The 14507-nt window shown below is 39.3% G+C and overlaps 1 protein-coding gene across 10 annotated transcripts in view; it reads right to left on the bottom strand.

Annotated features, from left to right (window-relative positions):
• LOC119649986 (gamma-aminobutyric acid receptor subunit beta) overlaps positions 1-14507 on the bottom strand; it is a 78587-nt gene that overhangs the window by 28932 nt on the left and 35148 nt on the right. For all 10 annotated transcript variants that reach the window (XM_038052436.1, XM_038052438.1, XM_038052432.1 and 7 more), the window contains one exon: positions 3056-3138. In XM_038052436.1, coding sequence (XP_037908364.1) covers positions 3056-3138 — 83 coding nt within the window. The remainder of the gene's footprint in view (positions 1-3055; positions 3139-14507) is intronic.

The raw sequence follows: 14507 nt of genomic DNA, 5'->3' as shown, positions 1-14507 counted from the left end.
TAAATGGAATTTTCCTTGAAAGTTTAATATTAATTCAATAATTAAGAGTTAATATCATTTTTTTTCTAGTTTTAAGTAAGGATAACAACTTGGACTTTGTAACAGTAGTCTATCCTTACAGACTGAGGACAATTAGGGAAATTCTGCTTGAGACAGAAAAAATTATTTAAATTGAGAATTTATACTCAATTAATTTATTTTTGAAAAATGAGAGATATATTTCTATCCATCTAAAACAATCTCATTATGTAGAAAGGTGCATCTGGTCTGCGAAAAATATCAAAGTAATGAAACTTTTGATAAATGCTAATTTTCTACGAATGTGTACTGATTTCCAGCAAATCTAGAAGTTTTTGTTTTCGGACTGAGACCGGTTTAGAGTTGTTTTTTTATATTTATATGATAGAAGCATTATTAAAGTTAATAATTAATAGTTAGACATTGAATGTTAAATAGATTGTTAACTCAAAGGTATCAATTGTTAAATCAAAGGTATCAATCCTGAGGGTGGTTTAAAAAGAGTTAACAATTTGAGCAACACGGATGCATGGATCGATTTCCAAATAATGCTGGCTGAAAGGAGAAAATGACCTCTTGCTCGCTCTTCTTCCTAAAAATTCTAAATGGTAATATGAACAAAGTTATAGACAAAGCTTCAATAATATGTTTTTTGAATGCCCCTAAAAGAAAATTTTTTTCCGTATCATGTTGTACCTCGAACTAATATAAATGTGAACAAAGTATGTAATTACATTTGTAGAAATGATTCCCCTACCTTTGCTTTCCACACGCAAAATCCTAATTTATTAGAAATTATTGTTTGCATCTTTCGTATGATAAACTAATTGAAATAAAGGTTTTTGGATCATTCATATTATTCAGATTAAAATTCGTGCCTACTTTTAACTCCTGTTTCATATGTATTGTCATATTTTCAAAATGGAAGCGATATAGTATCTTGAATAGAATATGGCGGCTGATTGTGTCAAGGCTACTGTGTTGATAAATGAAAAATAAAGAAAATATAGTTGATTTTCTAATTAAGCAATTTTAAAGTTGCTATAATTCCTAAAAGTTTTCTTCAATAGATGGATTGTAGATATAGGATTTTTGTCTCAAACTAATATACTAACTTTACCTCAATTATTCGTTTCTGTGAAATAACTAATTATTAAAAGTTATGAATGGGAGGGCTAAGACGCTAAAGGGGAGAATGGTAAGCTAACCAGGACTTGATTTTAATTTTATTGAATATTAAAACTAAATAAATGGATGAATAAAATTAAATTATTTGATGGATTTGGTGATTTTTTGAAGGTATATATATCATAGCTAAAAATCGTTATAGAATGATTTTTGGTTTAGCATAGAAAACATTCCTTAATAATGATACTAAACTAAATAAAAACACATTCTAATCTACTATGCAATAATAAAACTGATTTTCTTAAAAAAAAATATTTGGCTCATATAATAACGAGTACAATTTAAAATATAGTCTAAGAAAATTTTGGTTCCCTCTAATTCTCCTTCTTCACAAAGGAAGGAAATAGCATGCATTTTATTTGAAAAAGGAAAAATCAAATATTGAAACATTTAAAATTAACGGATTCGGTGCACATTTTACGAGATTTCCGACTAAATCATTTTCCATATTTCTTATTTTGTATTATTTTCGAAATGATATCGGCAATATATAAATTGGACATTTGACTTGTCTTAATGCAAAATATAAGCTTTCTTTTTCATCTAAGCAAAGCAAAATTTGCTCTAAATTTCCTTGTTGTTTTTCGAGTTCCGAATTTTCATTATTAAAAAGTGCTAGCTCAAAGCTAAATGGTTTGGTTTGCTTTTTGATATTTTTTTCTTGCTTGGAATAGGTGAAGATGAATATGCGTTGAAAAAAGTCTTAAGGAGAGAATAATATGTCTGATTCAATTACCTCTTTTCAAAAGGGGTTTCTTGTTGCGGATATGAAATTAATCAGTACAAGTATAATTATTTCATTTTAAATTTTATCTTGAACAAAATGATAGTGTAAATGTGAACGAAAGTGGAAGAAAGATTGATTGCTTGTTACTTGTCACGTAGAAAAGACTTCAAATATAAATTCGAGTAACCATCTGTATATGCTGAGGGTTATAATAAGGTATGGCCCCTACACGTGGTTCCAATTTCGATAGATACGTTTTAATTCTCGCGAAATTTCAATCTAAAGATTCCAAACGATCTTCTTGCAACATAGATAATCTAAATATTTTCATTTATTTTGTGAATATACATAAGAAACAAGGACAAGTGCGCCATTACGCATGATTTTGTATTTAAAAGTGAAGTTGTATTTTTTTTGGTTTTAAGAATACAGTTCTGTTTACTTTATTTAAATTGGTTAATTGTTTTTACTTTTACAAATTATTCCACCCATGGGTGACTAGTCGTAGTCAACCTTCTGCGGTTGCTGTAAAAGAGAAGGCGACCGAAAACCAACCAATAAATTATAAAAATGGTAACTAAAATTATATGTTTATATTATCATAAATATACATTATTAAATGATTGAGCACAAACAGGGGCCGTTTAATTATTTTTTGAATTCTAATTTCATTTGTTATTATTTCTCATCGCAATCTTATGCTGAATTGTCCGTGATTTTCTTTTTATCATTCAAAGCAATACTTGATCACATTTGATATGTGAATAATTAACGAGCATTTTATTGATTTTCGGAAAACAGTCGATAACGGGCTGACTGTATTTAATTAGTAATTTACCCGAAAATATATTGCCTTGAACCTAGAAAAAAGTTCGGGCTGAAAGTTCACGCGAAATCACAAGCAATTGATTCGATCCAGAGCTAGAGTTATTTATATTTCGTACTTTGTTAACAAAAAAATATTTCCACGAAAGTTTTTTCATCTTAATGAATAAATTCTGAATGAGCATATAATAGTCGAAATTCGACTCTTTTCTTAACTATATTTTACTGTCTTGAAAAATCTATTGAAGTTAGTTTAGTAAATCTTTTCAGAGATAAAAATGGAATAGTGATACTTACAACTCTCGATTTCTATGTGGCACAATTGCCGATCCATCGGAAAGTACTGTAGGTTCATTGGGCATGAAGCAGTGATGGTCAGCCTGAAATAATAAATTAAATAAAAATAGAATTAGAATTTGATCTATTTTAAAAGTATGTGATTTTGCAAAAAAATGTTTTAAATTTAGTGAAAGAAATTTCCTTTGAGGAAAAGTGATTTTTCGATAATATATAATTAATGCTAATTATACAGGCAAAAGTAAATTTTTAGGTTTCCTAGTGAGAATTTTAATTGTAACTCCTCGATTTCTGGGGCCTGTTTTTAGTATGAAGTTCTGAGCAACTTTTATTCTAGTTAAGCACAATATTTGAAAGCGATCGATTATATAATAGTTCTCACTTAAAATTCTTCTTCTTCTGTTGTGAAGGCAAACAGTTTAGTTTTAGGAATGGAAGTATGAAGCATGTTCACAGTCTGTTATTTCGTAGTTTAATCACATGAATAAATCATAAATAGTGTTTTAAATAGTGTGCACATATATATGTTCATTTATGACTGTGCCAAGGGACGGCACACGTGTTTTAAGGAGGTCCCTATCCTCCAAAAGGGCTATTAGAGGAAAATATAATTCGCCCATTTTAATGTTTTTCCTCTTTCAATGGCGCCATCCGAGATTGCGAGTTCCTCGTACGCTGTCGACCACAGTCAGGGACAATAAATGTTGGCAACGGGTTGGATCCTGCTTCGTTGGGGTAATGACAGGATCGAAAATCGAAATTCGCCACTTTCCTCGTTTCTGAATAAGCTTAGATTTTGTCTGATGATAATGAGTAAGGAACGCTATAAAAATAACTGCAACCAAGCGCTCAAGAAAATGGATTCGTAGAATGAGGACGATTTTCGGTGGATTCGACAATGACCAGGGACACGGGGTAAGATGTGGACTACAGTTCTGGGGGTACGGTCCAAAGTGACTATGGGATTATTTTGTTGAAAGGACAAAACCGATTTTTTCTACAAGTTAAAGGAGGCCTGCAATAAAAACCAGTCAATTTTAATTTATTGAGAGCATGCAGATACTATCCGTGATATTAGTCTCCGATAAACTCTGTATCACATGCGATTTTTATCTACTATTCCCTCGAAACCTGTGGGGTATTGTTCCCCTCAATCGAAACCACATTTGGTTCTGGATATGTAATTTCTCTCAACTATCCTAACCAATGACTTGAAGGGGATTACATCTGTTCCATCAGATCTTTTTGTAGCCAAGTGGGTTACTTAAATGTCAGAGGTACCCCATCACTGTTGGCTGATGACTTATTCCGCTGAGCGAATCTTTTCATATTTTAGACCTACGCTATCTGCCACCAATGTAGTGAGCAGACGTCCAAGCAGCAGCATTAGAGTAAAATCTAGTGCATCCATTTTGCCATTCCTTGACTCAATTCTTGGCATCAGTGACTACGGCACCCAAACTTTAGATATCCAATTCTTTGATTGATTTTTCACTGCCCCTAACAGCGACAGAACCAATCTTCCAAATTTAAATTTTTCCAAATTGTACTCTCATAAAACTAGATAGTGTCAAACAATATCATTGACCATAATAATAATAATCGTTGGCACAACAATCCATATTGGATCAGGGCCTTGAAGTGTGTTAGAGCACTTCATTCAAGACCGTAACGGTACACTACAGTAGACTGTAGGAGACAATGTGGTCAGCATTGCGCTCGCCCGAGATTATTACCCTGATTTGACTCAGGTACTCATTCACAGCTGAGTCGACTGGTATCCGACGTCAAATCACGATACAAATCCCTCTGCCACCAGCGAGATTTGAACCGCGACCTTCCGTACGACAGCCTTGTGCTCTAACCACTCAGCTATCCGGACACTGACCATAGTGTAAGTAAACTGACGAAATGCGGAAGGTAGTTGACGAACTTTCTTAAGTTGCGGAACCCCATGCTACCCCCGAACGGTACTCTACGCCTTAATCTATGAGACAAAACGACATGTCAAATTTTGAACTAAACTATCACAACCCGAACTTAGGACAGTTTTACTCCAGATGAAGCGAACGTCTTTGTAAACCATTTCCCAAAAGTTCAACACTCCACTCCCAATATGCTTAACCAAAACCAAACAGTTATCTCCTCAAAAATCTCCACCAAGCAGCTAAATTGTACTTTTCCAGCATCGCGCAACGAAACAGGCAGCGAGGACTGAGATAGTCCACTGCAAAGCGAATTGGGGTAAAAGCGGAAAGAGAGCCACGTGCCTGAAGGAGACTTTATAAAAGTATTATAGTTTCCAGGGCCTAAAAAAAGTAGGCGAAGAAGAATGGAAGGAAAAAAATGTCTATGCCGTCAGAGGCTCGCCTGCCCAAAGACAAGGAGGCTGCAAACAAAAGCCAGTTGCAGGAAAGACGAGGAAACGAAGAAAGACTAAACCGTTGGCTTAGCTTATTAAGTCGACGGAACGCAAGACATTTCCGGAAGTCATTAGTGAAATCTGATATAGAATGATAGCCAAAGACAAAGGAACAGAAGTGTCTTCCATACGGAAACGAAGGCTGGCGGAGTTCGTGTCGAACTAGGCCGGAAGACGACTAGCAAGAGTACGTTCTGTGAAGCGATCAAGGGCTACTCGTTTCTTGTTTCTAGTCTAGAGCTTATGTGCTCTCTAGAAATTCGAGATCTTGATTGCTTGACAGAAAAGGTCAAAGTGGAGGGGTTATAAATCGTGAATACCCAGAGGTAATCAATGCCCGGATAGGTAGGTGCGAGGAAATTCCTTAGCAGCGGGAAAATCATAATTGGATGGGTACGAATCCGGATAATCCCCATCAAGTGCTACAGGTTTCTGGATTATGGGCACACGTCAGTAAGTTGGAAGAGACCGGACAGAAGGACAGCATGCCGAAGATGCGGCCAGGCAGGTCAACAAGTGAAGAAAAGTTGCGTTCTCTGCAGGGATCACGACCGGTTCGGTAAGAGCGTCACACATATTGTGGGCTCGGGACGGTGTCCAAACTTTAGGGAGGAACTAGAAAGGGCTAAGGCGCAAATTGCATGATAGCAACCGTTCACCAGCTGCTGGCGCAGTTCGCTGCGGAGGTGTAGGTTGATTTAGTTCTAATCAGAGAATACCAGAATAAGGACCTGACTTCATGACATCTCGACTTATCGGGTACCGCTGCCATCTGGATTCGGAACGCCGTTCGGCTTTGTGTTGTTGTCCAAGGCCGGGGGTTTAGGGATATCGTTTTTCAGCGTTTACTTGACGCCGAAAGAGACCATGTCGGACTTTCGGCGCCCACTTGATGCCATGGAGAACGCCATTTTGGGCACGGATCGGCGAATCCTGGTAGGCGATGATTTTAATGTCAGGGCCCTTGAATGAGGCATGCTTCATCCAGACTCCAGAGAGAAATGGATTCTGGAAATGCTGACCAGAACCGCTCAGACTGCGAAGGAAGCATCCTTGACATCATTTTTGTGTCGGAATGTCCGACACCATCGGTGGATGGGTGGTGAGCCCTGGAAGATTTCTCAGCAGTACATCGTGTTCGAAGTGGTTGACCATACTTGCCCCCGTGCACCAACCCGGCGCTGCCCCTGAGTGTGGAATGTCGCGAGTGTCATAAACTCCGTGTCACAAGGGTAGAGTATAGACCAGCGAAAAGGAGACTCCACTGCGCGATAAACAAAGCAAAGCTTGCGCCTGGCAGAACTTGGATAATGAAGTGAATGAGGACCCGAGGGGACTTGGCTATAAGTTTGTTACCCAGAAAATTGTGGCTCTACGGAAGCTCTGCATACTAAGTACCGACCAACTGGACCGCATAGTACGGGCATTATTCCCTGACATTCCATACTTGTTCAAGTCAATAGCGCGAAAAGCGTCGAGGATTGTCCTCCTTTTTATAATGAGAGAGCTCGAAGAAGTGGTTCTCACCATGAAAAACAAGAAAACCCAGGTTCTAATGGTATCCCGGCAGAAGTTTACAAACTGATATTTTTCTTGTTTGGTCTTCCGCCAATAGCCAGAGTTGCTGGTTGGGCCGTTCAAAGCTGGCTTGAAGGAAGGCCTTTATCTTGCCGCTGAAAAGTAACGACACTTGCGCTGATCAGCAAGGGAAAAGGAGACCCGGAGCTGCCGACCGTTTCGTAAGCTTAACACGGCCGGGAAAGTACAGGAAAAGCTCATCAGGAGTAGACTCACTGAAGCGATCCACGCTGTCGGGGGTTTATCCCCAAGGCAGTTCGGGTTCGGAACAGTGAGATTCACGCTGGATGCTGTTATAGAGGTCACACAGCCGCCGATCTCAACTGGTAGAGTTCCTCATAACATTTGATGTTAGAAATGCCTTTAATTCCGTAAGATGGACAGATATGCTAGCTATATTGGGATATCTATATCTCACAGGCCAAGCTGTCTCTTCCGGATATTGAGGAATTATCTGAAATACCGCTCCTTGCTTTATGAGAAGTTAGAGAGCCAGATGAGGATGGAAATTGCGTCGGGAGTACTTCTTGCTGCCTGACTAATGTAGAGTACAAGTCCTGAATTTTCCGCATTTTGTCATGGAAACGCAGTTCAATTGTGTGAGAACTGTCAGCTTCTCACGTTCTTCGGTTCACGTTAGCAATGTTTCGTGGCATGATTTTAAGAAGAGGCCCTCAATTTTATCTACACTACAAAATTCTTGTGTGTGGGTTCTAAGAAGCCTCTGTCATTTGTGCAGCGAGCAAGGTTTACCATTGCTGGTCGACAGCCGGATTGAGGAGACCACTTATTTGACGTATGCTCTACGCGCAGATAACGCTTCAACGCGCAAGGGAAGATAACCGATAGCCAAGTGATAGTTATTCTCGAGGCCGATGTTCCCACCCTGTTATTACGTAAGAAAACGACCGCTGAATCCACTGCTGATTGATGATATGGTTAATTTATGTAGAGGTTTATCGCCGGTAATTCGAAATGCAAACGATCTTTTTGCAAGTCCTGAAACAATGTGCGGTCAATTTTAAGGCTTTTCCTCAACTGCGTGTAGTCGGTCATAAATAGGGTTCTTCTTCTCTATATAAAAAATTTCAGTTGGTGCATAGTATTGGACAATTATGATGCTCATTGTCCTTCACCGAAATCGCACAGTCAAGATTCTGCCAGAAAGTAACTTTCACGTGATGAGTGCGCTTCTTCCACCTGCTGCCAGTACTTCTGCTGGATTTCACTAGGTTTATCTGCAAAAGGGGTGCTGGGGTGACCGACAGAGTTCCACTATCTTACTTCACTTAGAATTTCTGTCGAGTTGCAAAATCCATTCTGAGGGATCTCGGTTTCGTTGTCGAAAAGATGATTTAAATCGTTTTTGATAACCGAAGGTCGTAGTCATTCGGTTAGCTCTTAGCCGAAGTCTATTTTTATTTTGGTATCAAAGTTATTTTTACATTTACAGTTCACAAATTCATCAATTAATTTAAAAAATTTGACAGGAATATGATCTGTGGGCAACTTTCCTTTCATTCGACCATGGCAGTTGGGTGGCTTCAAGGTAAAGCAGTGACAACGAGAATGCCGAGCACACGTAACACGCCTGTAAACAAGAGTATGACTGCGACCGCGGTAAACTGGGTACCAGGTTTTCCAGACTTCAACACCTACGACCCTGAGATTTGGTTTAAAATCGTGGCGGCAAGCTATGCGAGGTATAACATAAAAGATCCACAACAGTAATATTTGCTGCGGTGCTGCCACCGCGATATGTCACTGAAGTCCGCGACATAATAGCAGAGTCCGTGACAGACAGCTCATATAACTGCTTACGCGAGGAATTAATAAAGTGGATTTGTGCCAGTTAGGAGGAAAAAATGAGACAGCTCATGGAGGACACATATAGTATATGGATGACGAGAAACCCTTCCAGTTCCCCCGCCGCCGACATAGTTCTAGGTCATAGGTCTACGTTTCACTTCCGTCAAGTATCGTGAAAACAATATCATCGGCTTCAACAGCGGAAACCAGTTTAACGGAGCTAGTTCAGCAATTATGAAGTCAGCTTGCAGAACTGCGAACAGAACTACACACGGTGAAACAGGAGTCCTAACCCGAGAATTCTTTCAGACGTAAACGTCGGCGCTCTCATTCTTGATCGCAATCACAGCCCAGATCTGGAAGTCTTCGTCCCCAATGTATATGCTGGTATTATTGGAGATTTGATGCCGAAGCCACCAAATGCGTGAAACCGTGTAACTGGACTTCGGAAAACGTTTCATCGTCTTCATGCCCCTTGTTTATGTTCGACAAAATATCGCCGACAAGTATCCAGTTCGGAACATTCAAGATTTCGCCCAAATCCTCTATGGTAAAACTGTCTTTTCAACAATAGATCTGGTAAGAGCAGCTAAGCAGATCTCGGTAGCTGAAGAAGAGATTCCGTTTATGAGGTTCGGCCTACGGAATGCGGCGCAAACGTTCCAACGATTCATCGACGAGACTTTGAGAGATTTGGACATCGATGATGTATTCACGTGAAGAGCACGCCAGCCACTTAAGAACCCTGTTCCAAAGTTTAAAACAATATGGAGTAGTTGTGAATGCAAGCAAATGCGTTTTTGGTCAGCACGAGGTCAGTTTCTTAGGATACCTTGTTTCAAAGGAGGAGATACGTCCCTTGTCAATCAAAGTCAAAGCGATCCAATCATACCCGCAACCAACCAATGTAAAGCAGCTTAAAGCATTCTTGAGTATGTTAAATTTTTACAGAAGGTTCATACCCAGAACAGGAGCGGTACAGGCACCGCTCAACGAGATTCTTCAGGGCGAAATTGAAGGAAATTCCCCAATAAACTGGACCAGCGAATCTACCACAGCTTTTGAAGATAATCTAACCTAGCAATTCCTAAAATGCCTTCATTAAGAAGTCCCAATATGATTCTCTAGCTCGAGAGAATCGGCCACATCGCCCTTTCCCAATCCTAATATCTACTTCAGTCTTCATTACCAGAATATATTAAGAATTTCCAGAATACCGAGAACAATTCTACGAATCCCACTTGTGTTAATATAAATGGTGATTGTGGCAAGCCCATATGTAGCCTATCAAATACGCTTACGCGCCATCGCTGTTGGTTCCCAGTAATGAGCTTCAAGTTCCCCAAAATATTCTAAGGAACTTGCACTCCTTTTCCATCCAAAAAGTACGGGTATGCCAATTTGCACAGGCCCCTTCTAAACGAAAAAAAAAAATTGCTATCATCTTCCGCAGAAACATGGTTGTTCACCGTATCCTTTTACAGCAGATTTGATTGAATCATTCGCCAGGATATCATGCAAAGCTTAGATACTCGCTTTGATGAGAAAATGTGGAACAGTTATTAGGCTAGGGGATGAATTTCTACTTCTATTTGACAGCGTAAATAGAAAAAAAGCGAAAAGTTACGCTCAGGGGTGAATTTGTCACGCGATGCTCTCCTCGGGGGTTCGACAACCGTATACAATGTATTCATCAAGAATGGCCAGCCAAATAGGGTTAAGGTTTGCTGTTAAAAAAATGATTAACGCTAGTCAGACACCTTGAGTCTGCAGAGTTATACGCCAAGCCAGGTTGAGGTTGAGGCAAAAACACAGTGGAATCATGAAGGCGTGTAGTATGTCATGCTGTGAGCTAGATTCTCGACCTACTGATAAATGGGGTTTTCCACAACCTAAATTTAATAAATTATGCAGAAAACGGAGAGCAGTCCTTACTTCATACTCAGCAAAAGTTCCTATTAAGCATTACCGTATGATTTTCCCACGAATATGTGTACATACATGCCAGCGATTCACCTTGCTAAAGAATTTATGGATTGGTTGTTTGGCATTCAAGGTTCATGCCACAGCCTTGACCTCAAAGCTATAGAAAAAATTGGGGTTGCAATAGTAATTGTTTTACGATAATAACACGCAACGTGAAAATGTTTAGTCGGTTGAAAGGGCAATTAGGGCAGAGTTTTATTGGGGGTGATTTGATGAACTCCATGTCCGTCGGGACTTTTCACGCTACTTTGAAAAAGAGGGTGACAATAAACGTTGTGGTTAGATAAATATTGGGTGATATTATCTTTTTGTTGGTACGAATTGTTGATAATTTTTAATCGGTTATGAGAATTTGTAGCTTGTTTTGTAACGTTTTGTTTACCTGATTATGGAAATCTGTTCGTCCTTCTCTCTTTTGTGTCCTTGAAAAAGGCAATATGCTACAAAGCGCCATTGTGAAAGGTATATTTCAGCAATGTAGTCAAGAAATGGACAAACAACAAAGCAAAAAGAACGAATTTTCAAAAATGTTTCACTATTATACTTAAAAACAGACAAAGGGAGCAACTAATGATACTGAACCGTACAAGCCACGGAGATTTGGTCTCAAAAAATTAAGCAAAAGCAACTTCTATAAATGAAGAACAAATCCTCTCCCCGAATGAATAAGAAAAAGTAAAGAAAGCATTGAGAGAATGCACCTAACTCACCAGCACAGAAGATAGCACATGGATTTGTCAAAAAATCAAGGAACAAGGAGTATCAAAGGGAAAATGAGCCATAACTTTGAAATACGGAAGTAATTTCGGATGAGGAAGACATGGTATCATTCGGCCTTGTTCCCCAGGATACCAGTAAAGGAAGCACTTGCATATTTAGCAGAAAAACTAATAAAAATCGTGGGAATGAAGAAGGAAATTACGACAGTGCATACAACGCCAGGGACCCCAAGGATGACAGCGGGTGGAATCTGCCAGATAACTTGTAGGGATTGGACATAGGGCAAACCAAAAGACGAGTCATGACCAAGTTCAAGCAGGTATTTAAAGTATAAGCTGGACTATAACTAAGTAACATTAAGATTCATTGAGCAAGAGGACAACTGAGGCTCAAAATATCGATGTATGAGAAACAAAAAATGTTTTTTCAGTATTATCGGAAAAATTACCCTTTTCTTGGTTTTTTGTGAAGAATATCGTTGCACTATCCATGCCTAATCCATCATTACCAAGGCTTAGAGTTAGGGCCGCAAAAAGAAAAACCGCGCTTCTGGGGGAAATTATGCAGGAAAACTACATCCGGGGATGGTCCCTTACCAACCATTCTTGCCAAACCTGCTTAGAGTACAATTCAAGGTACACAATTTTCGTATCCTTCGATTGTAAAAGCACTTTCCCTGAATGCACCAGTAAAACAGGGCCAGAAACTTCGGCTTAACAAATATTATACCTCGGTCAAAATAATAAGAAAGTAAAGCCAACTTCGAAAAAAAATGCAACAAGCCATATTAAATGTTCAGCCACAGAACATATATTTGACCCCACAGGCCATAATTCTTTTTGGAAAAACGAGAACATAATAACACATTTAAAACCCAATCGGTAGTGCGGTAGGGACTTCACTGTAAACGGGGAAGTTTAAAATTTCCACAAAGCATTCTATGCTTATAACAAGCCGGCGGTTAACAAGGATAGAGATAAGTGGGATAAAAATCTGCAATTTTGGAATTTTCCTATGTTTCGGCCACGGTTGCTACCGTGGCATCAGACTGGTCTTTTGAGTATGACCTTCTGTTTTCGTTCTATCTCGTTTTTGACTGGATTTTAGAATACGTGAAAGCTACTTCATGATGATGTTGACGCTTCCCAGGAAGCTACCTTGCTCCAACATCAGTGAGAATTTCGGCGGTACAGACTGGACATTTTGTAGTTGAACGAGATAACTTGGTGGCACTCCGTAGATTAGTCCTTTTTCTCCTGCGGCATTGCGCTCTTGTATTTTGGTATGTCTGGTGGAAGTAAAAGTGACTCCCGTTTCGAGCCTGGAAGACTAATTACATTACTATACATAATGCTCCACAGTGGCAGACCCAGTACGGACGCCTGTGGGCCATTTGCGGAGATAGCATTATCCTCGGGTTCATCGGTGTCATACCAGAACTTCCACTCTTAATACTAGCTACTGACAATAGCCGCGAGATAAGGGGAGTATCAATCTTATCAAGAGATTCCCGCATTAGTTTCCAGTTGGTTAAATTTAATGAATTCCTCACGTACAGGGTGACCACACAATATTTGCTAGTACAACGTGAATTGCATTTTCGGTCAAGCTAGTAACCAATGGCGCTGATGATTGATCCAACTTTTTGAAACTCATACCGCTGATTTGAAAGCACTCTCGATAACCTCGCTTTAACATTTTCCCAGTAGTGTAGTGTGTGAAATATGAGTATGTAGGAGGTTTATTAGCCGCAGCAGCAGTACAAGTTTCTGCCGCTTCCATATGCAGGAAATATCCCCTCGGATATGCACCTGGGCCTTATACGGTATCTCGTCCAGATCCATGGTTTTACTGTTGCCTAATTTACGCAGATCTCCAGCACCTTGTTTCAGTTGATTGCCGGAACTACCGCCACATTCAAAGGTTGCTGGAAACTGTTAGTGTTAGGGAGTAGGGCACGTATTGAATGAGGATTTCCTAGGCTGCACGGGTCACATTCTTTGTCGTTATATTTCGTTATATGGAGAAATACATCTGTGCAGATACTTGTCTTGTTAGGCTGGTCTAGCTTAAGTATTATTTCTGCGGACTATCTTGAGGGAGGTTCTTTTCGATTATGATTTCGGCGTGCGGGTTTCTTGGTCTGCGGCTTCCTCAGAGTTCAAAAGTGATTGAATGTTGACCATTGTACGAGAGGTCTCCGCTAACTTGTCAGGACATATTATCCGCTGGCTCAAGGCTAATAAAAGTCAGATCTGCAATTGAATCAGATTCTACTTCCCAAAAGGGGTTTACATCATCCTCATTAGCCAGTACTATATTTAGCTGGACAAATATGTCTAATAAACTACATATCCTCACTTTAGTCGCATTAATGTCCTTGGCAATGACCTTTGAACTTCGCTTTTTTCCGTTGCGAATAAGATTTTCGAACAAGTTCAACGTCAAAGTTTCTCTAGGGTTGGCTTATGATGACGATCTCCATCTGAGCTATCTTGCAATGATTGAAGTTTATTTGAGTTAATGATTTTTAGGTCCCTATTGCAGTTCTTGACAATATTGTCTATTCTCCCCACACCCGCTGCATCGATCGGACCGATAAATGCAGTATTGAAGCACCACTTTAATGAAATCTTTTCCTTTAGACGGCAAACAACCCAGCCAATTCGAACTTTTCTGACATGTGATGGGAAGCATGATCTTGAGGACAGTAATGCCAATGTTGAGAGTTTAGTGGTTTTCTGCACCTTCTAGCGCTTCATCATTGGCGGTATACTATTCGAGTACAGAGCGTACCATAATGTCGGTTGAGATTCAACTGCGCGGCAGTTTTGAAAGTTTTATCGCAAAACCCTCTCATGTTTCTATTTCTGGAAACCTTAAAATCTATTTGAATATTACTTAATTATAATACAAAAATTCCAAAATATCAAAGTT

This window comes from Hermetia illucens, chromosome 2, assembly GCF_905115235.1.
Source record: "Hermetia illucens chromosome 2, iHerIll2.2.curated.20191125, whole genome shotgun sequence".
Taxonomy (NCBI): Eukaryota; Metazoa; Arthropoda; class Insecta; order Diptera; family Stratiomyidae; genus Hermetia; species Hermetia illucens.
Note: the sequence above shows the minus strand (reverse complement) of the source record. Positions and strands in the feature narration are given on the sequence as shown.